The sequence below is a fragment of the Nymphaea colorata genome, chromosome 2 (genome assembly GCF_008831285.2).
Source record: "Nymphaea colorata isolate Beijing-Zhang1983 chromosome 2, ASM883128v2, whole genome shotgun sequence".
In the NCBI taxonomy this organism is placed as follows: Eukaryota; Viridiplantae; Streptophyta; class Magnoliopsida; order Nymphaeales; family Nymphaeaceae; genus Nymphaea; species Nymphaea colorata.
Window position 1 is genome coordinate 26448518 of NC_045139.1, and position 26159 is coordinate 26474676.

Below are 26159 nucleotides of genomic sequence, written 5' to 3' on the forward strand. Positions count from 1 at the left end.
AAAGGTCTCAAATTTGAAGTATTAGTACCCCTCAGCTAGAAATCTCTAGTTCAAGCCCCAGTATGACTTAAAGTGAAGCAGAGAGTTCGCCACTTACACATGTTGTTTTAATAAAATTTGGTAGTCATATTCCGGTCGATCAAATTTGTATTGTTTGGGTAGGATGTAGCTGTTACGGCGTTTGACTGATCAGATATTCCTTACTGAGATTCAGTTGAAAATTCATATACGAATGCACAAGAACAGAATACTAAAATTTACATGTAATGAACCACCAGATTTGGTAAGAAAATATAAGAAATTCGATACACTTGTAATGAAATCCAAATACAAATGGACCAGCGGATGTTATTTCTACTATTGACTGTATACATAACCAACTCAGGGATTCATTGCCATGGGATACTTGTCCTGATAATACAACCCAGATTCAGTACTGAGTTACTGGTTCATACCTCATTAGTTTTGGTGGTAAAAGGAAACTTAAACGACCGTAAGGTCCTAATTCCAAGTGCGCGGCCAGGACCATTGTTTTCCATCCAGCCAAAATACCCGTCAATATCGTGGATATTGGCATGAGTAAACTGAGGTCCACATCAAAGTGACATTTGGCATCCTAAGGAACAAACCAAAGCGAAAATCTTCTTCATGCACTCCTGTATTTTCATGAAATGCCAAGTCTTAGTCCGGCCATTTGAAGTTGGAGACCGCTAGATACAAGGGGCAGTGTACCTGGTCGAGCTGGTGGGCATGAACATCTCACAGGTGCCATGCTCTTCAGCTATATGGTCAGTTAAAGTGACATTGAATTAACCTGACCTTAATGCAATGCTCAGTTATGGCCAACGAACGAATTCACGGGTGCAGAAAAGAGCTTTCTGAACTTAGTAATGCATGGCATCATCACTTTGTCTATGATTCTAAAACTTCCTCAGTTTTCTGGGAGTCTTGGTCATGCGGAAGAATCAAAGGACACGGCCATGATGGGCCATCATGGCAGTCCTACACAAACTTGTTAGTTGATCTGTAGAGTTCGAGGTATGTGCCATATATACACAGTCGCCATTATTATGGGACAAGTCAAAACTCAAATGAACTAAGGGTTGGCTAGAAAAGCATCCACATCTTGCTTTTTGACCACCTTCAAAGATCTAGTTCCTGTTAATCTATTATCTGAACAAAACCTTGGCTAACAAGAACCACGTGCTTCACACCTCCAAATTCATGATCGTCAATAACTTCTAGAGAAACGCTCGTCCGCATAATCAGCAACTGAAAGATTCGATACACATTCAACGCCCACAAGGAATGAAATAACTGAAGAATGATTCAAATATAAAGTTCCTTCTCTATATTAGACTGATTTCATAAATACACCTCAAGCAAGTGCTCTATAATGGCCATTCGGATTCAATAATGAAGCTCAACCATTCACCCAAAAGCTAAAAAATTTATGTGAATGGTAAGTTATCACACACAATTTGACAATGGGGTCTAAAAAAAGTTAATAGAGGTGGTAATCATAGGTTCATGTACCCCTGCTACCCTTCTTTCTCTAGTTTTTCAGCCCTTGACGACACCATTTCTCTCATTTCATCCAGATAACTGGTCATTCTGAATACAGAAGATAGATACAAGACCATTAGGATATCAAGGAATAGACATGCTGTAAATTGAAAAACTTAAGCAGTGGAAATCCACCTACCTCTTCTGTAGAAAGGGATTCGCAACACCTAAAATCCTGCAGCCAACAAACCTGCATTTGTATCATGTTGGATGGCTACGGTGGCAACTGGAACTCCTTTCGGCATATGAGACAATCCCACGAGACAGAAAATACACAACAATAAGTAAATATTTTCTAGGGGATGAATAAATTGCTCTAAACTATTGAAAGACTCAAACTAGAAAATAAGTTGAACAAACTTGCCAACTTCACCCCTATTTATTATTCTAAAGAAAAAGGCCACCATATTACTTGGTTGACAAACTCTGAAATCTCAGCAAGAACTAGGCATAACTATATACCTAGATGACATCAACAGGAGTGTGTTTTTTGTGTAGCCCATGAACATCATCAAGTACCTACTTGTTACATTAAATGTATGCATGCGGGTTTGCACAAAATTACAAATACATATATAACATACACAGACACACACACATATATATACACGCGTGTGTATGTGTATGATTTTGTGCCTTGCTGATTTTCTGATTATTTTCAGATTTGATCATATAAGCTTTATCCGGGCATTTTCATTTTAAAACCAAAAATCGATAGGCAAATGCCCTAAATCTGTCAAAAAAGAGGCATATTTTGAACAAGAAAATCAACAAAGCATGTGCTATTGAGCCAGTGGCAACTGGACTATGAGGTACAACGTCGACATTAGGCCATTGTCTGAAACAAAATAGGCATCAGATACAAAATCTTTGCACTTGAAGAACATCAACAACATATACCTGTAGAATCGACAAAAGTGAGTCTTGTCCATCCAAAGAAGAAGTTTTCACTGGAACCCCAATAACAGGCAAGGATGTCAGCGAGGCCACCATACCTAAAGAAGAAGTTTTCATTGGAACCCCAATAACAGGCAAGGATGTCAGTGAGGCCACCATACCTGGAAAACATTTTCAAATTTAAATCCTTTACTTTTTGTAGATTAAAATAATCCAATTCTTAACATCCACATGTAGGTGCATAACAAACCTGGTAAGTGGGCAGCACCACCAGCACCTGCAATGATGACCTGAATACCTCGCTCTTGAGCATGCAATGCATAAGAAAACATTCTTTCAGAGGTTCATCCAAAGAAGAAGTTTTCACTGGAACCTCAATAACAGGCAAGGATGTCAGCGAGGCCACCATACCTAAAGAAGAAGTTTTCATTGGAACCCCAATAACAGGCAAGGATGTCAGCGAGGCCACCATACCTGGAAAACATTTTCAAATTTAAATAATTTGCTTTTTGTAGATTAAAATAATTCATTTCTTAACTTTCACATGTACGTGCAAAACAAACCTGGTAAGTGGGTAGCACCACCAGCACCTGCAATGATGACCCAAATACCTCGCACCTGAGCATGAAATGCATAAGAAAACATTCTTTCAGAGGTTCGATGAGCTGAAACAATTGATATCTGTTAACAAGCAACAACAAATCATGTGAATGATCCACAAAAAAAAAATACACACAAATGCAGAGAGTTGGTAATAATAAACTTGCAGTGAGACCTCATAAGGCACGTTAAAGGACTCCAAGACCATTGCATCCTTCATGACAGTTGTATCCGAATCAGAGCCCATTATAATGCCCACACATGGAATGACTGACTCAAGATAACAATATAACTGCTTAATGTAGAAATGACTAACCAAAAGAAAAGAAACATTGTCAATGCACCCATTAAGTTGTAATCTACGAAAAATGAAACAACCAATAGCACCAACAAAACCCATCCTCACGGAGTCGGGATTTCACAAGATTAGTAGTCAACTGTAGAAACAAATGGAAGGTGGTAATTATATGTTCACATACCTCTGCCACCCTTTTTTCTCTAATTTTCCAGCCTTCGATGACACTATTTCTCTCATTTCATCCTGATAACTGGTCATTCTGAATACATAAGATACATAGATACAAGACCGTTAGGGTATCAAGGAATAGACATGCTGTAAGTTGATAAACTTCAATAGTGGAAATCCACCTACCTTTTTCGTAGAAAGGGATTCACAATACCTAAAATCCTGACAACCAACAAACCAGCATATTCTGAACAAGGAAATCAACCAAGCATATGCTATTGAGCCAATGGCAACTGGACTATTAGGTACAACGTCGACATCACGCCATTGTCTAAAACAAAATAGGCATCAGACACAAAATCCTTGCACTTGAAGAACAACAACAATATATGCCTGTAGAATCGACAAAAGTGAGTCTTGTTCATCCAAAGAAGATGTTTTCACTGGAACCCCAATAACAAGCAAGGATGTCAGCGTGGCCACGAAGTTTTTATTGGAACCCCAGTAACAGGCAAGGATGTCAGCGAGGCCACCATACCCGGAAAACATTTTCAAATTTAAATCCTTTACTTTTTATAGATTAAAATAATCCATTTCTTAACTTCCACATGTAGGTGCAGAACAAACCTGGTAAGTGGGCAGCACCACCAGCACCTGCAATGATGACCCGAATACCTCGCTCCTGAGCATGCAATGCATAAGAAAACATTCTTTCAGAGGTTCGATGAGCTGAAACAATTGATATCTGTTAACAAGCAACAACAAATCATGTGAATGATCCACAAAAAAAAAAAACACACAAATGCAGAGAGTTGGTAATGATAAACTTCCAGTGAGACCTCATAAGGCACGTTAAAGGACTCCAAGACCATTGCAGCATCCTTCATGACAGCTGTATCTGAATCAGAGCCCATTATAATGCCCACACAGGGAATGACTGACTCAAGATAACAATATAACTGCTTAATGCAGAAATGACTAACCAAAAGAAAAGAAACATTGTCAAAGCACCCATTAAGTTGTAATCTACGAAAAATGAAACAGCCAATAGCACCAACAAAACCCATCCTCACGGAGTCGGGATTTCACAAAATTAGTAGTCAACTGTAGAAACAAATGGAAGGTGGTAATTATAGGTTCACGTACCTCTGCCACCCTTTTTTCTCTAGTTTTCCAGCCTTCAATGGCACTATTTCTCTCATTTCATCGTGATAACTGGTCATTCTGAATACAGAAGATACATAGATACAAGACCATTAGGATATCAAGGAATAGACATGCTGTAAATTGATAAACTTAAGCAGTGGAAATCCACCTACCTCTTCTGTAGAAAGGGATTCGCAACACCTAAAATCCTGCAGCCAACAAACCTGCATTTGTTGCATGTTGGATGGCTACGGTGGCAACTGGAACTCCTTTCGGCATATGAGACAATCCCACGAGACAGAAAATACACAACAATAAGTAAATATTTTCTAGGGGATGAATAAATTGCTCTAAACTATTGAAAGTCTCAAACTAGAAAATAAGTTGAACAAACTTGCCAACTTCACCCCTATTTATTATTCTAAAGAAAAAGGCCACCATATTACTTGGTTGACAAACTCTGAAATCTCAGCAAGAACTAGGCATAACTATATACCTAGATGACATCAACAGGAGTGTGTTTTTTGTGTAGCCCATGAACATCATCAAGTACCTACTTGTTACATTAAATGTATGCATGCGGGTTTGCACAAAATTACAAATACATATATAACATACACAGACACACACACATATATATACACGCGTGTGTATGTGTATGATTTTGTGCCTTGCTGATTTTCTGATTATTTTCAGATTTGATCATATAAGCTTTATCCGTGCATTTTCATTTAAAAACCAAAAATCGATAGGCAAATGCCCTAAATCTGTCAAAAAAGAGGCATATTCTGAACAAGAAAATCAACCAAGCATGTGCTATTGAGCCAGTGGCAACTGGACTATGAGGTACAACGTCGACATTAGGCCATTGTCTGAAACAAAATAGGCATCAGATACAAAATCTTTGCACTTGAAGAACATCAACAACATATACCTGTAGAATCGACAAAAGTGAGTCTTGTCCATCCAAAGAAGAAGTTTTCACTGGAACCCCAATGGCAGGCAAGGATGTCAGCGAGGCCACCATACCTGCAAAGAGGCCATGGCGGACACCCGAAGATTTGGTTCTCACCTTTAACTATGAAAGAAGGAATAGAGGGAAGCTTCCCTAGAGCGAAGAGAGAAAGGGGAAACCGCTTAGATGGTGGCAAACTTTTGAATTGGACCATCATCTTGGGGAAAAAGATTTAACGCAAGAAATTTTTCATAGTAGTCCTCTTATTATCTATTTATTCTAGCAATCGCCACACTACGTGAAATTTTCTAAATTAGTACTTTGGCAATCAACTGTTTGTTGTGACCAGCGCTAATCTACCTTGGGTCGACCAGCTGCTTGCACGAAGTGGTTCAACTGAAGAGTTACCTGATCAGACACTAGCGTGTATGTTTACTTCATTTCCCCTGCTGGAGTATATTTTTTTACTATGGTGTGCCAAAAAATATATTTTTTAAAAATTATGGCATGACCATGACCGGCAGGTCAGAAAGATTCTATTTTGGCAATGCCTTCGCTAGTGGGTGTTTGTAAGACTGCTGCACCAAAAGGAGGTGGGCAGGGCCTCAAGGGCCATGACGAGGATCTTCCTGTTACAATGTCTCTTATAGAGCTGAGACCTAGATTTCAGGTGGTTTGAGGATCTAAAATTTATGTTTTTCAAAGTCCACTTTTGATGGGCAGAATTTGATACCTGCAACTATCAAACATGTGGAAAGAGAAAATATTTTTTTAGATGGTTTAATTGATAGGGAGTTGCTTTGAGCCCTCAATTTAGGCTCGTTAAATTAATGCAGTCTATTTATTTTAGTTCTTAAAAATATAATTTTCACAAAATAAATCATCGGTAGTGTAGTGGTTCATTACCTTTGTCCTGCTCTTTAGTTGTTAGTAGTTTTTTGCCCAATTACTAGCTTAGAAAGCCTTTCATGGTGAGGCAGTGTGGAAGCACTAAATTTTGAATGCAATTGTGAAGAATGCATACAAAACTCTGATGTTCTTCTTAACTTACGAGCTGCCCTTTTTTCTATCTTGAACCTAGGGTCCTAGCCCTAGAACATTGGAAGAAATAATAAATGTGAATAGGGATTTAGAAATTTACAATAACCATCAACTCTCTCTGTTAAACCCTAGAACTTTATATAGGAAAGGGTTTTGGAATGTAAACCCACAATTAGTCAGAATAAGTAGAGAAGAGGAAGTTTGTGTACCTACTGAATACCAAAACATTGGCATCGTTAGTCAAGACAGTACTAAACAATTATTACGAAACCATAATAGATTTATTCATCTTGGTCTAATAATTATAGGAATTAAGGGTTTAGCCAGAAGAAATCTAGGAACAAAAGTTTTAATCACTTTACTAGATAAGAGATGGGCAAACAATGATAGGAAAGCCATTATAGCAAGTATGGAAATGACATGTCTAACAACAAGGGAATATTCTATTGTGCACCTGATTTCTTGCTAAGCATAAGAGATCTAGAACATATTATCATAGGAATTCAAACTAAAGGATATGAAACGTTCAGAGGAAAAGCTAATTTACTTATAAATGTAGGATTTCTAGGAAAAGTAACAAATAGCAGTACCACAAAGTATAAAATCGATACAAAAGCCATCATTGAGTCTATGACTAGTAAAGGTATAAGAATGATTAAGCCTATGGCTATTCATCTTGAAGAATTAGAAGGATTAGACTGAAATATTAGTAAAAATTTAGAAATAAATACTAATGTCAAAATTCCCGAAGAAAGTTTAATGTTTAAAAAACCAATGGTAGCTATACTGTGATATTCTTAGACTATAAGGAAAAACAACCCAATGAAGAAAATGAATCTGAAGAATTTCGTAGCCAGATAGAAGATTGATAGAAGTCTTAGAACATGATAGTATTTTACTTCTTAAGGGATTTGACTTGTCAAAAGAAGACATCCTTAGACTAGAAATAAAATTAGTCGTAGAAGGAAAAATTCAAGAAGAAGATAACTCATATATAGATCCCAAGGGAAATGTCAGAATAAATAAGCTAAAAGAGACTTATATACAGAAGCCTATGAACATCTCAAAAAATCTTATGGAAATAGATGCTCCAGAAATCCTCTGTAGTCACTACTGGAAGATCACCACAAGATCAACAACAAACCCAACACCCACCAACTCTACCCATAATATTCTACTCACCTGGACAACCTCCTATAAGACCTTATGTAGAATATAAGGAGAAAGATGCCTATAAACCTAAGGGTAAAAGGATGCCTTTGGAAACTCTAAATAGGAAAGATCTATTAGATGAAGGAAGGATTTTGAATATAAGTGCCCATGATCCTCAATTATTACCCTCAGCAATAGATATGTGGTCTCAACGAGTTGCTAGGAAATGGGACAAAATGAACCAAGAAATGTAGACAACATAAGAAATGTATACTTGGGCAAAAAGATTTTTAGGAGAAACTGCTAGAGCATCTTGGGAAGCATACAAGAGAAAACACCCTCAAGACAGACATAAAGAGATTCTTCTAGGAAAAAATATTTATAACTTTACTAACAAAATACAATTACTCTTATTAGGATACCAGCCAAACATAGGATTTGATAAACAACAGCAGGATTCTATCAGAAAACTAGAACCACTCCAAATTAAAGATTGGCATTATATAAAACCTTTTTTACATGATTTCTTTTATTATAGTTCCTTAGCAGGATGTTTTTATAATAAAGAGATAGGAGAAAGCCTATTTCTTAAGTTACCAGATCCATTGGGCTCTGAGATTCATAAAAAATTCAAAAAGAAGGAAACTATACTTGAACTGGATAACATTAATATAAGAAACCAGTTCATAATTGAAGAATTAGTAAAGAAATGTACTAAAATAACCATTTCCAAACAATTAAAAAGTGAATATAGTTTTTGCAAACAAATTTATACACCACAAAGATATGATAACGATCCTAGACACCCAAAAACTTATAAGACAAGAGATAAAGATAAACGACGAAGATACTACCTTCGAAAATCTAATGCTAGAAAACCCTACCTTGACAAACATAGACATGTTAGAAAATATAATACCCAAAGGGATTACAAAAATAAATTAACATGCTTCACTTGTGGCAGTCCTGAACATTTAGCTAGGGACTGTTCAAAACGAAAAAATCTTACAATAACGCTTCAATCCTTGTTGACTGTGTAAATGAGGATGTATTGGCTTTAGATGAATATATTAGTGATACTGAAAGCATCTATAGTATTGTCTCTATAGATGAATCATTTCATGATCATAATTCCTCTGATGAAGAACCTTGTAGTGATAGCCGCATGAGCTATAACATACTCTAATCAAGTAGAAAATATGGTGAAGAATTCTAAGACAAAATTTTCACTTTAACCAACCTACAATACATGTTAGAGAACATGAATAATGACTAATAATGTTTGGTAGACTTTTGAGCATCATATAGGATAGGTTTCTGATCTTCTGTTAATAGACATTAGCCAGTAAAATGCATTCTTTTATATAACACAACATTTTGTTTCAGGAAACATGGCCTCTTCTAGCCAAACCCACATTGTCCAAATAGACCCAAATCTGGGCCTGCCCATATTACCCCCAAACTCCAATCTTACATTCTTAACCTTGCCTGGCATGAACCTTTACCAAAAAGACCATATTTTAGTAGATAACCTCTGGCACAATACAAAAAAACTCAACCTTCGTCCTTAGCATCCTGGCAACCTACCTTAACATCAAAAATACACAAAACCAAATCACACATAGCCAACTTAAGCTCTTTCCCGAGCCTACCCCAAACCCTGTTTTTTTGGACATAGCCAAACAGTTAGAGAATACTAGTACAGAGCTAACTCTCTGTAAAGAGAAATTAGAAGATATGACTGAAAATTTGAAACAGTCAACAGCCGAGGTAGAATTACTGAAAGAGTAGTGGGAAAAAAGAAATGAAAAAACAGTGGAAAGAAAAAAGAGAAAGTTTTTCCCCAGAAATAGATGTAGCAAAAGAACAAGTTTACAAAATAGTACTTCAAAAGCAAAAAAAGGAACAAGGACGTATTCAGGAGATATTAAGATTTCTTGCCAAAAACCCTGGATTACGAAAAAAGGAATTGAAATTTTGTTTAGTCAAATACCAGCAAAGAAAACATCTTGATAACTCTTTCTACGAATGTCATAAAGGATTTGGGATCATCCTGGCAAGTATTAATCTGAAGAGATGGGCAGACATGGAGATGTTTGATATGCACATTTTCTTGAAAAAATTAATGGAACTAGGATATGTAAGAAAGATTATCGTAACGGCAATAGAGCAGACTCATATGTTGCGATTCAATTGGCATCTGGCTCATATAATAGAACAACAGAAATAACTAGGTTACAAAAGGATTTGTAAACCTAGACATCAATACAATCCCGCCAACATATGACTATCTATGTGATGCAAGCATGAAATAACCATTAGGACATACTCTTTTGCCACCCCTCTACAAGCCTCCCTACCTCTTGCAGACATACAGAAGCGAATACAAATGCATAGTATGATGAGCTTACAAGATGGAGAGAATTCAAGATGTCCCAACAATTGAAAACATGACATCACCCACATAGGCTCATTTCAGAAGATATAAATACTAGGATATACACCTCTGACTCTGAACATGTAAAAATGGTTATATCATTCCAAAACCATATTTGTATTAAACCAGAATTACGAGGACATTTTGCCCAAATCAATGTAGGATGGCAAGTTCATGAATTCGGACACAATGGTACTGATGGTGCTACAATAGTTCTCCATTTTGATCAGCATTCAGATAGCGAAGAAGATACTGATCCAGCATGGCAGTAGACATTCTTTGAAAGAAGTAGGGACGAAGCTGCTGAGTCCTTAACCCTATAGCCTAACGTTTGTCAAGATCGGTAAAATTTGACCATTGTAAGTTATTGTTAAACTTTTTATGGGTACAATGCTTCCCATGTAAAACTTAAGCATCATCCGTTTGAGAAGAAACGTGATAAACTTCTCTGTGGGGAAATCCCCCAAATTAAAAATAGGATTTGCATTGTAGATTATCGTTTCAAAATCTACCCTGAAAAAAACCCCCTAAGATAAATATGAGTTTTACGTTTGTAAATTTTCGGCATAAAAATTTACCCTGTGACACACTCCACAAGATAAGCACTGGGTTACATCTTGAGGCAAATCATCTCGAGGAGCCTCTAGAAGATCGTTGTAGTTGCCGACCTTATTTATGTAAATATAAAGCAACATTGCGTGAATAAAGAAGAAGGAATCTCACACGCGTCGAAAAAGTGAAAGGTAACGAAGACACGTGGCATCTCGAAGAAAAGACAGAGTTACTGTAGCAGTCACTGTAGCAATTACTGTAGTGCAATGTAGCACTACGACGGACACTGTAGCATTACGACGGACACTGTAGCTTACTATAGCACTGCGGCGGACACTGTAGCTTACTGTAGCACTGCGGCGAACACTGTAGCACTTTTTGTCTTTTTGGACACGTTCGACTGCCACCTCATCCAGCACATGTCAATTGTCCTCTTTCAAGTTCCTTCGAATGTAACGGCTTTTCTTTGTTAGCATTTAGCTTGCTCGGGAAGGAATCCTATTCCTTTTCCAAATTGTAATTTGTTTTCAAGTTTGGTGCCTATATAAGCATCACCCCAGCGTCTGTACTCATCATCCTATCATCCATCCTCACAATCCTCTTACCCATCCACTTCCGAGTACTTGCTTCCGAATGCTTGAGTCCATCTTCCTTCCTCACTCCCTTTCCTTTTCTTCTCCACTGCCCTGCCTCTCATGCTGTTGTAAAAAACAAACCGGCGCTTTTCGAAATCAAAAGGTACAATTTTTTTTTTATCTTGAACAGTGAACAACCATTTCAGGTTAAAGCATATACCAACTATATGTTACCGCGACCTGAATGCATTTATGTGGATGTGTGCTTATAATAATGAGATTTTTATGCATTAATGAAGATTTAGGATGGCCTCCTTCGTTATTAGTCAAGTGTAGCACCTGGTTGTTCAGCCAAAGCACGTGGAGCGTGGAGCCGGCGAGACTCAAAGGCATGCTGCCGGAGAGCGAGTTGAAAGCAAGGCGACTCGGGAAGGAGCCGAAGAAAGACAGAATGGAGCCATTGAGATTAGCGGAGTTGGCAGAGAAGTTGACGAGGGAGGCTACCCCTGGAGGCTCGGCGGCAGTGAGCAGGGGGCAAAAGGGTTGTAGTCAAGGTAGATTGCCTGAAGAGAGGTCAGCCCGTCGAAGAAATCCGGCGGGACGGCGGAGGAGTTGTTGTTATGGAGGTAGGCCACTTGGAGGGAGCTCATTCCGGCGAGGCTCGGCAGCGGCTCGCCAATGGCGTTGCTCTGGAGCGCTAGCGTAATGAGCGCCGTCAGGTTCCGGAAAGACACCGGCAAAGAGCCACTCAGCTTCTGCTTACCCAGATTGAGGGCGGTGATGCGGCCACTGGGGTCGTAGGTGACGAGTTTCCAGCTGTAAGGGTCCGTGGACGGTGTCTAGCCAAGGGAGCCTGCGGCGTCGATGGACTTGGCGAGGTCCCGCAGGGCCGCCGCGTGGGACCGGGGTCCATCTCCGCCACCACGGCTACAAGCGCCACCAGAACAAGCACCGCTATAACATCCAGTCTGAAGCTGCTGCCATGTCCAGCCATCTTTGTCACAGTTGTTAACCCAATATGAATATGATAATGTGTTTATCAATGATAATTTAGTGGAAAGCATGCTTCAGTTTAGGTTGTCTTTATGAAAAATTAATATCACACTTTTTACCGTCAAAATTTTGAAGTTATGAAAGTCCTAAAGCTTTTTGGGATTAAAAAAATGCATTTAAACTAAAAAAGTAATTTAATATATATTTTTACAAATCATATTGAGGTGATTCGATTGTATAAAACATACTTTAATAATTTATTTTAAGTGACCTACTTTTCTGTTCTTGATTGGTATGTCCCATATACTTAGGTTAGGGACCAAAACTAGGTCTCCTGAATTTTGGTTAAAAATAATTGGAACAAACTATTAGCATTCCAATATGTTTATAAATAATAATTAATAAAAAACATGTTTTAAGTCAAATTATACTTATGAAAAACATGCATTTTTTTATCATCTAAAGTTTGATATGGTAAGAGAAGCTAAATTTTTATTATTAAAAAGTACGTTTAAACTCCAAAAATAATTAACATAGTATATGTTTTTTATCAAGTTACCCTTAAGGTCATATATGCAAGGTTAGATTACATGAAAAGTAGTTTAACAATACGTTTTAAAGGGTTTAGGCTGGATTATTCTTCCTAAACAAGCACCGCTGCTGCCATGTATCTTTGTCACAGTTGCTCTCTCTCTCTCTCTCTCTCTATCTGTTGGGAAGGGAGGATTCGGGGGTTGGGGGGAAGAAAGAACCCCATTTTCTTACACTTCTAACTGAAAGTCACACACAAAAAACACACCAAGACACTGGATGCCATGACCGATGAGGGAGGGTGAAGCAGCCACTTCCTCTGAGAAGAGAGGGCGCAGCGCAGAGGGTGGGGGGGGAGAGAGAGAGAGAGAGAGAGAGAGAGAGCAGATGGAGGACGCCTAAATTAAAAGCTTTAAGAAATTCTCGAGACGCTCGAAAGATTGTCCCCGCTTCTTTCGACTTGGAAACACGACGACCAAAAACCCCAGACACGCATTGTTTTTTATCCGTCAATTTAAAGACAGAACTGTAAAACGCAAGATTCTTCAAGTTTTCATGAGAAATTCGAGAGGAGAGACATCATTTTTTCATGAGTCTGCTTGAGATTATCCCCACCAAACTGAACATCTCTTTTGTCTTTTGAGTTCTTGAACTTGTGAATGTTTTATCTGCTTTTGTTTGAGGAGGAGTCAGGTAATCAAGAGGTGTTTGATTACCTATCATCTTGAACTCATAAATCAGATAGCAGTAAACTAGTGCTCTAGGGATGCATAAGAAACGACTTCTGGTTAAAGATTTCTTAACCATGACCTTTTTCGATTGACTGTTATTACCGAAGAAAGATCCATGATTAAGAAAATAAGAGCCAGATCAAGATTGATGAAAAAAAAATGAAGAGTTAGTCCAGTACATTTATTTATCATGTTTTAGTCTGATAGTTGGCCCAAATCCAAAATTGTTTCCAAATAAAGATTTACATTTTCAAAATAAGTTGGATCCATATCCAAATTTATTCACAATAACTAAATACATGCTCATTAAGCAAATTGGATCCAGATCTATCCCAAGTCCGGTTGAACATAAGACATATCTTTGCTACTTAGGATTTTTTCTCTTCTAAAAACAAGAGAAAAGAGACATTCAAAAGTAGTTTAGTCGGTTTACATGTGAATTAGTTAGTCATAAGCTTTCTTTTCAATTCAATATACATTGTAGATAAATTCTTGTAATAATGAGTCTCATCTTCTAAATTTGAATGAGCTAGTATTGGCTTCTTTTATAGAAAACTAAGAATAGAACATAGAAAATTTTCCAGAGATTGAAACCCCCATTCCAAAAATAATTGACGTATAACTACACAAAATTACAGAACAAGGATTTGGAAACCTCTTTTTGAAAATAAAAATCTTGCAAAGTTGAGGCTGGATAGAAAGTTTATGATTATAACAGCCTTTTTGTAACTTGACCTAAAATCATGGGTCAGATTTGAAACTCTGTTTTAAATCGTATGCAAACCCATTTCAAGCCGATCTCTCACTTTCACCCAATCTTTCTCTCTCCTCTAGATTTCTCTTCCTTCCCCCAACAAACCCCAACAAAGAGTCTTGTAACTATAACGTTGCCGATGGCAGGATTGCTGCACAACTAGTCGAGTCAACTTGGGCTCGACTCGAACTCGTTCGAAAAAATTCGGCTCGTGCTTAGCTCGTTTCTAGCTAGCAATGACAGCATTGCACATAGAACTACATAAACAAGCTGAGTTCGAGCTTACAAAGGTACTCGTTTGTAGAGTCCAAGTTTTAGGAACTCTACTCATTTATACTCAACTTGACTGGCAAAGAAGTATTTTATATAATATTACTTAAACCAGTTCACTTCCACCGTCACCAATACCCATTCACTGAATGTTAGGGTAAAAGTTTTTCTCCTTTCAAAATTTGGAAATGAATCTCGAGTCTCCACTACTGTCTCTCTCTCTTCTGTCGGGTGTTACGACGACGATCTTCACCGAATCACCTCCCCGCCGGCCACTGCTAGCCCCCTGACCAACACAGCAACATCCTTGTAGCTCAAGGAGAACTGACCAAGCGAACCGAGATGGCTGGAGGAGCTCATCTACAACCCAATGATGCCAGTAATGACGACGAGGGACACCTAAAAAGCAGGATCAGGGTTTTTGGGTTGGACGGAAGCAAAAGGGGAGGAGGGTAGTGAAGAAGATGAAGTAGAATTTGAAGGAGAAGAAGAAGTAGAAAATATCGTGGAGGCAAACAACAGCAAGGACGGTTAAGCATTGATTCTCTGTTTTATGCTGATGACTTGCTCATGTTCGCAGCCTATCACATGAAGTCATTGAAGACAATCAAGGGTATCCTTCAAGAACTGGAAAACTGCTCAGGGCTCAAAGTAAACAAAGAAAAAAGCACTATCATTGGGATCAACACCAGTCCGGTAGAGCTTAGCAAGGCTGCTCGAATTATGGAGTGGCAAGATGGCCAGCTCCCCTTCAAATATCTTGGAGTACCTCTTCAAAACAAACGGTTGGTAGAAACTCAATGTTCTGGATTATTGCTTAAAATTGATCTGAAATTGGGCAGCTGGAAGAACAATTTGCTCTCTTATGCAGGCAGAATTTGCTTAATCAGGTATGTCTTATCCACTATCCCCTCTTACACAGGCATGGTATATAAACTGCCTCTTAAATTTATGCAAAAAATCGAAAGCCTGTGTGCTAACTTCCTCTGGGGTAGCAATAATAACATAAACAAAGCACACTTGATTAAATGGGATCAACTTTGCTTACCGAAGAGCGAAGGAGGAGTTGGCTTGAGAAGGATCAAGGACACTAATACAACAAATCTTGCCTATCTAGCTTGCAGAGCGCTTAGCACCAACAACATTTGGGCAGTTTATGTTAGATAGAAATACCTCAAGGATCATGGTCTGTGGCATGCTATGTCTTTCACTAAAAGTTCTTTAATTTGGAAAGATATAGTTAATTCTTGGAAGCAAATCAAGGACAAAGTCTGCTGGCAAATTAAAGATGGCACAAGAGCTAAATTTTGGATTGACAGTTGGACAGGAAAGCCCCTAGCAGCGGTGATTGATGTTAATGACCCAATTCTCGAGGTTATCAATACTAGAATCACTGTTAGAGAGGTTATGTATGGCCCTGATCAAGCGCTGCGTGATACTGTGAACAGATGGAGGCCTGATATTGCGACACTCACCATGGTGGATAATCAGGCTGATACACTTGTCTAGGCTAATCAACACTCCTGCCCAATCAATCGGAATCAGATTTGGGAGGCCATCAGGCTGCATAAGGAAACTGAAAAGTGGTGACAGTATATATGGGTTAAACATGGATTACCAAGGGCAACTTGGACAGTCTATATTGGATGTTATGGCAGAACCATGATTGAAAACAGACTCAAAAAACTAGGGATGCAGTTGGCCTCTAGGTGTGTTCTATGCCAAAACCATGAGGAGGATGAAAGCCACTTGTTTTTTGGATGTCCTAGGTCGGAAATTTTATGGCAATTCATTGCAGCCAAATTCAATCATAAGATTTCTCGCCAACAGTCCATTAAACAATGCCTTGTTTGGTGGTTTAGAAGGAAATTTAGAAGAAAACTGTGGGAGAGCATATGGAAAACAACTTTTCACATGGCCATATGGTTCCTATGGCAGTTGAGGAACAAGGTTAAACATGAACAGGAACATATAGTTGGTGACTACTGCTCTAGATTTTGGGAATATTGCAGAGAACAATACAAAAAAGTTAATCGCAATAGAATGGACAGTCAAAGAGTGGGAATCTGGCTTCGCCAAGGCATCATGGCAGCAGATTGGAGCCTCCAAGAAGGAGTTGGTTATAACATCCACATCGCATCTTGGCATGGTGAAGGTTTGAACCGTACTGCAGGACTGATTAGATGTTACAATGGAGAATACATGTTTGGAGTCTGCTCTTGGTCGAAAGAAGGGCGAGCATTCTCTGAGAGCTGGATCTTGAACAAATGTCTAGAGAAGATCAATGCTTCTGAGCATCTCATTGTTGTACAAGCCAACAATGAGGCTTGGAAAGATAAGTTAGACAAAGTCATCAAAGGTACCACAGACAGGGCAAGACATCTTTTGCACGTACAGAGGCTTATCAACAAATTGAAGTTGGCGTACCATCAGCCTTCAGTGGAAGTATGTAGTATGTTGTGTTTGTGTTCCGGTGATAAGGGATATAAAGAATGCTTTATGGGACAAGTTGGCTGGGATCCCAGTCAACTTTCTTTTTGGTAATGTAATCATCCTCACAAGGATCTGATTTTTTTGTTGTATATATCCCAATTTTTTGTTAATAATATGGATGAGGGCCTATCCCTCAGCAGGTTTTCACCGGAAGGACGGTTAAAGGCTTAAAGGATCCCCCACGACAACATTCCCGATTTCTCCTTTCACCTCAAGCGCTACGGTAATGTTTCTTACTACCTTTTTTTTTTTGTTTCCATTTTTGCTTTTCATGTTTATAACTTTATTCCGTTATGTTGAGTGATCATCAGTAGGCTTGTTAGTCTATGGTTAAAGTTCTCTCTCTGTTGTCCTTTGCCACGATTTATGCCCACCTAGCATTGATTAGCTTGTGACAGTTTTTTCTTGTTTGTAGACTACTTATTTTGATGCCGATATGGATGTGAACAAGTTTGTTTGCTTCAAATGCTTTGTTGGAAAAGTTTGGGGCATGATCATGGAGCGTTGACAACATTACTCATGAATTTACCATCTCATCGTACATTGTGTTAACCATGCAAAACTTGACAACCGAGAGACTGCAATTCTCTGAAGGTGTTCTCATTAGTTTCACTAGCTTATGTCAAAATCAGTTGCACAACATGACCGGCCATCTCTCCCTCTTTAGTAGCACCAATGGAACCAAAACTTCTTTCTAAATTGTGTTATGAGTGAAGAATTTTTGTCTTTTCTTTGGAAACTGGTAGTTTTACAAAATAGACATTACAGTATCTTGGGGAGTTGGTTTCTGCGGACAAAAATGTTTTCTAGATTGTCTTTTCCTTTCCATCAAACAAACATGTTTCGTGTGGCCATTTATTTTATAAGGAGATTTCATTTTTCTAATCGACAACCAATTCCATCTAATGAGGAAAATGATTTTTTTGTATGCAGAAGTAGAATGTTATCACTAAGAAAAAATACTACAAGTAAAGACAAAAAATAATATGCAATTCAAGAGTAGGCTCAACCGAACCACCTATCATAGGAATATCTACACAACAATCTATAGTTGATGACAACTTTGATCTTATTTGTTTGAAGTTTGTTGGAAATGAGGATGTAAGTATAGATAAAGTTCATGAAGTAATTCCTAATAGTGTTATGAGAAGTCAAAAGGTAAGGACTTCTTTAGTTTGGAATGCTTTTGAAGAAGTAATTGTGGGTGATGTGAAAAAATGTAGATACAAGTATGGCAAAGCAATATTTGTTATAAGTAGAGGAGGGAGTACATCATCAATGAAAAAACATAATATGAGTCAAAATAACTTGAGTTTTGGCGTTAGTGAAGTTTCAGGTCTTACCAATGAGTAAGTGTGCCAAACTTGATCCCGAAAAAATAAAAAAGACATTGGCTAATATGGTAGTTTGTCATAAATACATATTCAATATGGTTGAGCGTTGCTTATTTATATTTTTACTAAAGTTTTTTTTTATTTCAAATTGGTTATACATTTTGAGGACAATAGTAAAAAGAGATGTCACAAAATTATATGAGATAGAAAAAAAGAAGTTGAAGGAATATTTTAAAGATGTTATATCTATTGTCTTAACGACAAATATGTGGACATCTAACCAACAAATTAAGTATATTTCCATTACAGCTCACTTCATATATTATGCTTGGGCACTTCAAAAGCATATAATTGGTTTTAACCAAGTCGAGCCGTCTCATATTGGGAAGGATTTAGCAAATGTAATTGCTAAAAATCTTCAAAAATATAAAATAAAAACAAAGATCATCTCCATTACAGTTGACAATGCTGCTTCTAATGATATCCTTGTAAGAATATTGAAAAAAAAATAGAGAAAAGTGATGTAAATCTACCAAAGCGGTAAATTTTTTCATGTCAGTTGTTGTGTATATATTTTAAATATGATAATGCAAGACAGTTTGTCTACTATTAGTGACAAACTTAGTAAAGATTAGAGAGGCAGTCAAACATATAAAATGTTCTCCATCAAAACTTCACAACTTTCAACTTATAGTAGATGAATTTGAAATTCGTAGTAAAAAAAAAGTTGATATTAGATATTGAAACTCGATTGAATTCTACTTATTTGATGTTGGAGTCTTGCACTAATGCACAAGCATGTTTTTGATGGATATGATATGGAAGATGTTGGTCTTACTTGGTTTGTGGATGCAGATGATTGAGAGAGAGTACAAAAATATATACTTTTCTTGAATCATTTTATAATGTTTATGTGCTTTTTTTCAGGGTCAAGTATCCTACAACAAACCTATTTTACTTAGAAATTTGAGGAGTTTAAGAACTATTACAAGAAGAAGAAGTGAATGGATGTAGCTTTATGAAGAGAATGACAATAAAATGAAAGAAAAGTTAGCATTAGAGCTCCTACAATATATTGATGGTTATTAATTTTACACTAGATCCAAGGATAAAGTTAAGTTTAATAGACTTTGTCTTTTCAAAGACTTTTAGTCAAATGGAAGAAAAGGTAGACAGATGGCATTAATAAGAAATACATTGCAAGAACTTTATAATAGCTATGTTACAAATATTGAAGGTTTAAATAATGATTGTTGAATGTGATGTTACTACTTTTATGAGAGGGACTAAATCATCTTGTAGCAATTCCAATAAATAGAGTGTAAGATTTTTTAGCTTTTTAAGTAAAGCAGACAATGTTCCTTTCTAAGCTCTTAAGTCCGAACTTGACATATATTAGAAAATGGATTGCTCAAATGTGATGTTACCACTCATGATTCGTGATATATTGATTTGATAAAAAGATAAAGAATTGAAATACCTCATTTTATCATATATGGCGTGAGATATATTGTCAGTTGCCTCTAAATTTGCTTCTAGTATAGGAGGTCAAATTGTGGATGAATGTATGAGTTTATTGAATCCAAAGATAGTAGACGAATTAATTTGTGCAGGTGATTAGATAAGATAGTATAGCGACTCAATGAATTTTGTACAATTATTGCTAAAGGTAAATACTAAAGTGTTTGTATAACAAAGTTTAGCATGTTTATTTGTGCTTATGTGTTATAGCAGTTGTTTAGTGATTAATTATTATTGGTTTTCTTATAGGACACTGCTGAAGATGAGATAGCATGATTCAATATCAATTCAAACATATTATGCAGTAAGCTTTAGACTTTTACTTTTGTTAGTTACTGCTTTTGAAGAATTTCATTTTTTTATTATTCTTGTAGTTTATGTTGTTTGCAGAGCTGCATGATTCCCATTCTCCTAGTTTTTGGTATTGTAACAGCTAACAAAACACCAGGTATAGTTCTAAGTCTTTTGAACACACTCAATCATCACTTTTTATCATGCTAACATTTTCATTTTTTTATACTAATATTTCTATGTCCACTGTGTTAGGTTTTATTGTTAGAGGCTCTGAAGGAGATTCATAAAAGTGCCTTTTTATTAGCAGACATCAATCTTATCTATCAATATTAATTATTAAGTGAAGGGACTACTTTTTTTTTCTATGAATTTTCTGTACTCAACAATTTGACTTATTAGTGATATGTTTATACAGAATTTGTCAATCTTTTGAAGCTATCGTCACTATTATCTCTCTCCTTGTTTCTTTTTAGTTTTCCCCATCTTTTGTTTCATTACTTGTGTATCACAACATTTCATTGCTTGAATGATTTCTAACAATTGGTTTATAACTGTCAATTTGCCATCAATGTGAAGAAGTCATTGAAGAAAAGTCACTCGAACAGTTATTATATTAAACTTTTCTTCTATGTTTTTAGTTTGTTTAAGATAGAAAAAACTGGCTTAACCTTGACTAAAATTTGAACTCTAATTCAACTCTGACTTGACAGATGTTACAATTTTTGTTGCACATGTCAAATTTGGAGGAAAGATTGAAGTTGTGAGCAGTACACTTGATATCAAGCCATCTTCAAATGCATTGGAAATCATGACATCCGTTTTGGGCTTATGATTATCTGCATCTTGTGATAGCACATGCTTTTCTTTTTCTTTCTTTTTTTCTTTTTCTATCGTTTTGCCTTGGAGTCATTGATGACTTGTTCTTCTTTAATTTCATCTTGTTTCTTTTATCTATGAAATTAATTTTTTTAAATTTTTCAAAAAAAAAAGGTGGTTCACCATATTGAAAAATCTGAAGTCCAGGAAGCAACATATACTACCTCAGTTCCACTTAATTGTTGTGTCTCATTCTTACATTTTTTTTTCTTGTGTCCTAGTTTCTTTTTTGTTGTGTTGGTGTTTTGTTTGTTGTTTTCCTTGTGTCTTTTTTTTTTTTTGTGTTTTGTTGTTATGCTCATGTGACTTGTTTGGAGAGTTGAAAAGGGGCTGTACTTTTTTATTTTGATAATAATGATACTGAAATATCCAAGTGTTCTTTAAAACATAATATCCAGCCTCTTGCTCTTCATTGTCCTTTGTCTGAAGTAGTTGTTAGTCACCATTTTCAACCTCTTCCTCTTGATTCTTCATTCCCTTTTTTGTGTTTCTACTTGTATCATAAGTTTTCTTTTGCTTATAAGATAAGTTTTCTTTTGCTTATAAGATAAGTTTTCCTTTGCTTTTTGAGGCACCTTAATAGATCATCCTTGAACAACACCTTTCCAAACTGCAGCAACTTGACTGCAGTTGAGATAATGTGAATAATACACAGTTCATGATTGTCTTTTGGTTTGCATGATTATCAAAATTTAGTAAAATATGAACTCTAATTTCTCTGATTTTGCATTGAACTGAGTTACAACAGCTTGAACTAAAATTGAAGAAATGCCATTGAGTCCTCTTAATTGGAGTTGTTATTGAAATAAAAGGGAAAATCTAACACTTACTTTGGCCTAGTTTTTTCAAATGTTTATCTATTGAATTCAGCAAATGTTCATCTATTGAATTCAACAAATAGATGGCATTGCTTCAATTTTAGTATTTGAGGACTCAATGGCTTGTTGCTTGACCAAATGGTAATCCTTCTATGAGTTTGTTAGTTTTTAAGCTTTGAGTTAGGAATTGTCAGTAAGGAACTTGTGAAATTAGGTGGAGAGCATAGCTTTGTATCTAAATGTGCCTTGTAGATTGCATATCTCTTTTTTTTGTCTTTTTGGTAGTCTTAGTACTATAAAATATTTATGTCATTAGATGCAAAGTCACTCGAGAGCCAAAGATTTATAACCAATATTTGGTTGTCAACCAAATGAATGGCATAATCATGACAATTTTTTATAGTACTATTACTACTGTTCATATTTAGCCTTGTGTCGTGTTTCAAATAGGAAATTATATGCACCGGCCGCAGTTGATGAAATTATATATATATATTTTTTTTCTGTTTTCAGCTAAGCCGCCTTTTGTCTTTTTTGCCGTTTCCAGGGGCATTTTAATCTTTTCAAAGGAACTCGTTTCTTGGCGACCCGGACATCTAATCAGCTTGTTCCCGACAACCTTAATCAGATGGCTTTTTCCTAAAAGGGGACCGACCACTTTTGTTCTCACATAATGAAAGCGAAATTAATAAAACTACGCTCAAGTTTTAAAAGAATTTGCAAATAGCCGTCCAACATTAAGCTATTTTTACAAACGGTTCTTGACATATAAAAATTCTCAGACTAGCTTTTTCGTTTATATTTATCCGAAAACCCATAGTTACGCAAGGGAAGGTTATATGCTTGGGCCCGAACACGTAATGGGTGTTGGAAGCTCAGAATGACAGAAATGCCCCCTCAATTGTAGAAAGTGAGAGCCCTTTTTAGTTAAGCATGGGTTGCCCTTTATAAGGCGATAAGTTTTACCCAATGGCAAATTGCATCGCATGCCCTTTTAATCTGCGACAGTGAAAGTGGTCAACCTCCTTTACAACCATGCGATGTGGTTGAGTTGAGCCCTTTCATTATTGCATTGCATTGCAGGTGAAAGGGCATAACAAACAACATTCTTTGGTTTTTACCCTTGTTCTATTCGTTGTCAACTTTTTCCTTTTTTTTGTTCTTTGTTTACTTTTTTACGCCTACTTCTTCCCCTATAAGGGGTTCCTATTAGGGTCCTAACATATATAACTTCATCTCAAAACCAGGGCAACCAGAGGTTTTATTAAAGAGTACAAAGAGAGGGAGAAGCCGTAATGAGAGTCCATGCCTAGTATTTTATAGTAAAAATATAAACGGTCAAATTAAATGAGAAAAAAATGCAACATGAGATTTTGATATGAGTAGTCTGATCATTCATTCTATGAACAAACTAGTGCCGGATTACTCTCACGAAAAGTATACTACTACTTCTTCCATAAGTTTTGAATTGGCTTTGGACCCCAAAGGATAGAAGAAAAGTTTTTATGTCAAAAAAAGGTTTTTAATATCATTTTTTCAAAAACTTAACCTCCAAGAATTTATTCTTTAAAAAGATCCGTGCCACGTCAGCCCTAGTCATGTGCAAAACAAGAATAAGATGGACCATGTTTACAAATTCCTGTCACGAATCAAATAAAACCATATCAAAATTGATTTCAAGTTCCCGTAGATCACATCAAGATGGTCAAAAACTTTAAAAAAGATGTAAAAAACCCTATTTCTAGAATGTATCGGCAAACCTGTCCCCATCGGCGTACGAAGCTGAGAGAGAGAGAGAGGGGACACAGAAAGAGAGTCGCAAGTCTCTAAAAAATTGACTTGGAAGAGCCTAGTAAAGTAACGAAGCCATTCCTTACTTTGAAAGGAAGGAAGGGAGGAAAAAGCCCCCAACTTTTCCGGCCGGGCAGAAAACAGAGATGCAGAACAGAAGAGGGACTGATTGAATTTGAATACCCTCCTGGCCTTTTCTTCTCTGATTGTCCTAAAAATCCCAAAGCAATAAAAACAACTAGAAAAAATTGAATACATTTATGGCAAGAATAAAGAATGTATTTATGTCTGCAGGAGGAGAAAAGACAGATACTGCCTCTTTGAGAATCTGCTTCTGCTGTCCCCATCAACAAAAAGACCTTGCCATGGTCCTTAATCACCTTTTATTCTCAGGTTTAACTACTTCCCGACCACATTCCCTTCCGCTTACTGCTATTCCACCGTCCTCCTCCCCTGCTCTCCAGGAGCGCCTGGCCGGGAGAAGGCCGATACTTTGTGGTTTTGTTATGCCAACAAGGCCCGCACTCCCTGCCCCCTTTCTCTTCTCCGGCCATTCCCGTTACCATTGGCCCAGTTCCGCTTTGCCCGTAACGATTGGTCGTTGTCGCGGAACTCAGTAAGGCTCTGATTCTCTTGATGGTACTTCTCTGGCGCCCAGTCGTCGAACTCTTCTCCCCAGCCACATGCGGCACCATGGTTGTTAACCGCCCAATCGTCGCCCCAACCTGAACGGGGGATCGGAGCGTTGCCCTTGTCCTCATCAGGTGGAATCTCGCGACCATCCCATGAGTTCGAATCGAATATTCCGTCCTTGCTCTGCATCGCCGCTGCCCGGACTTGATTGTCGTCGTTGTCATCGCCCCACCCCGAACAAGGGATGGCACTGATGTCTTGATTCTCCCAGATGATGCTCAAGACTTCCGGCCTGTCTCCCTCTCCGATTTCTTCCTCCATAGAGTTTAGGAGCTCGGGGTCGGTCCCGGCGGCGACGGAGTCCCAGTCGATTCTGTCGATGAAGATGTCAGGGTCAGGAAGAGAGACATCACAGGGCAGATCGTTGATCTTAGCCCAGAAACGCTTCTTGGCGTTGGTGAACGCTTCTTCTCCAGCTGAATCGTCCCACTGAACCACGTTCGCGAATAAGGACATGACCTTCTTGGTTTCCAAGACCTTCGACCAAGGAATGAAGCAGACTCTGGCGCAGAACTCCTTCTCCCAAGATGGAACCGTTGGCTTCCAGTAGCCTAAACTGCCTACTGATAGACGCCGGAAAGTTAGAATCGTACAACCACAATTGGAAAAAGAGAAGAAGAAGTGAAGGAGAAAACAGAACGTTGTCAACTGTCAAGAACAATTGGAACGCAAGGATATCATACCACGTCAACATCACATATACCAGCAACTGAGATAGAAACAGAGATAGGAACTCCACTTTGAAATAAAAAAATATGTTTCCTAATCTATTTCATTTGAATGGAGGAATAGATTGGGAAAACGAATTAAGAAACTCAAAAGGACAGAAGCGTTTAGAAACGCGTTTGTTAGCTTTGTTTGAAAGAGAGAGAGAGAGAGAACAATTTAACAGATTGACGATTGCAACTAACAAATTCTTTGTTCCCCGTTCGGCGTTCGAATCTCACTCGGAAAGAAGACCCAGATGAAACAGAGGAACCGTCTCCACCGACCAGAACACCCGTGCAAGATCAAGAAACCAACTCCAAAAATCCCAGAGACGCAACCAGAACCGCCGGTCAAAAACCAGACTCCCCAAACACCCAAACGAGCAAGACAACGCCAATTCCAAGAACAATACAAGGGGAGCAAACATAAACCAGTAACTACCTCTAGGCGGCTTCCTGTATCTCTGTTTGGCCGTCATCGAGCTCATCGCCGGCGTCTCCCGCGATCCCCACCGATCACGCATCTCCCAAAACCCCACGGGAACCCTCCCGGACTCGCTTTCGAATCCAATCACCGGAGAAGACCGAAAACGAATAATGACAACACGAAACGATCACATCCAGCGGTCTCCACGGAATAAAGTTTCTCACCAGACAGGATGGTGAGGAAAAGCAGGACTAATAGAGGGAGAAGCAGGGGATGAGGAGGAAGCGAAGCTGAACAAAGGAGGGGAGAGTGAGGAGGAACGACGGTTGATTTTGCCGCTTGTTTCTCTCTTACGGGTTGATTGATCCCCACGCGATATTTATTTATAACTGCTTCGTCTATTTATACGCGAGCATGAGTGGGGAAGCGTTTATAGGAGTTCGCGTTTCAACGTACAGCCCTACTTCGGGGAATAATTACCGGAAAGCCATCAACTGCTGGGACCCATAGCTGCTTTCTATTTTCCGTTCACTCGGTCT

At 37.8% G+C, this 26159-nt stretch overlaps 2 protein-coding genes across 4 annotated transcripts; both read right to left on the minus strand.

Moving 5' to 3' along the window:
- Window positions 1–1541: 1541 nt before the first annotated feature.
- LOC116249332 (uncharacterized) lies at window positions 1542–4443 on the minus strand. 2 transcript variants are annotated; one of them, XM_031622581.1, is made up of 5 exons: window positions 4369–4443; window positions 4157–4274; window positions 2467–2561; window positions 1757–1811; window positions 1542–1666 (listed from the first exon to the last, which is right to left on the minus strand). In XM_031622581.1, the coding sequence occupies exons 1-5, from the start codon at window positions 4441–4443 to the stop codon at window positions 1542–1544; spliced, it is 468 nt and encodes a 155-aa protein (XP_031478441.1). The 2 variants fall into 2 exon arrangements, 1 of the variants encoding a protein (XP_031478441.1); XR_004171122.2 differs by lacking the exons at window positions 1542–1666; window positions 1757–1811; window positions 4157–4274; window positions 4369–4443 and adding an exon at window positions 2714–2804 and having other exon boundaries at window positions 2393–2561.
- Window positions 4444–23905: 19462 nt separating this feature from the next.
- Window positions 23906–25975, minus strand: LOC116248582 (uncharacterized). 2 transcript variants are annotated; one of them, XM_031621459.2, is made up of 2 exons: window positions 25636–25975; window positions 23906–25046 (listed from the first exon to the last, which is right to left on the minus strand). In XM_031621459.2, the coding sequence occupies exons 1-2, from the start codon at window positions 25715–25717 to the stop codon at window positions 24298–24300; spliced, it is 831 nt and encodes a 276-aa protein (XP_031477319.1). In that variant the 5' UTR covers window positions 25718–25975; the 3' UTR covers window positions 23906–24297. The 2 variants fall into 2 exon arrangements, with proteins under 2 accessions (XP_031477319.1, XP_031477318.1); XM_031621458.2 differs by having other exon boundaries at window positions 23906–25049.
- Between the last annotated feature and the right edge of the window lie 184 nt (window positions 25976–26159).

What these genes read in the sequence shown, in the direction of transcription:
- LOC116249332 (XM_031622581.1), bottom strand. Translation starts at nt 4,443, where the DNA reads ATGGGCTCTGATTCAGATACAGCTGTCATGAAGGATGCTGCAATGGTC. An exon ending in CACTTTTGTCGATTCTACAG is followed by an intron (nt 1,812 to 2,466) that starts GTATATGTTGTT and finishes GGATTGTCTCAT; the next exon opens with ATGCCGAAAGGAGTTCCAGT. An exon ending in CCAACATGATACAAATGCAG is followed by an intron (nt 1,667 to 1,756) that starts GTTTGTTGGCTG and finishes TTCAATTTACAG; the next exon opens with CATGTCTATTCCTTGATATC.
- LOC116248582 (XM_031621458.2), bottom strand. Translation starts at nt 25,717, where the DNA reads ATGCGTGATCGGTGGGGATCGCGGGAGACGCCGGCGATGAGCTCGATG. An exon ending in ATACAGGAAGCCGCCTAGAG is followed by an intron (nt 25,050 to 25,635) that starts GTAGTTACTGGT and finishes GGCGTCTATCAG; the next exon opens with TAGGCAGTTTAGGCTACTGG.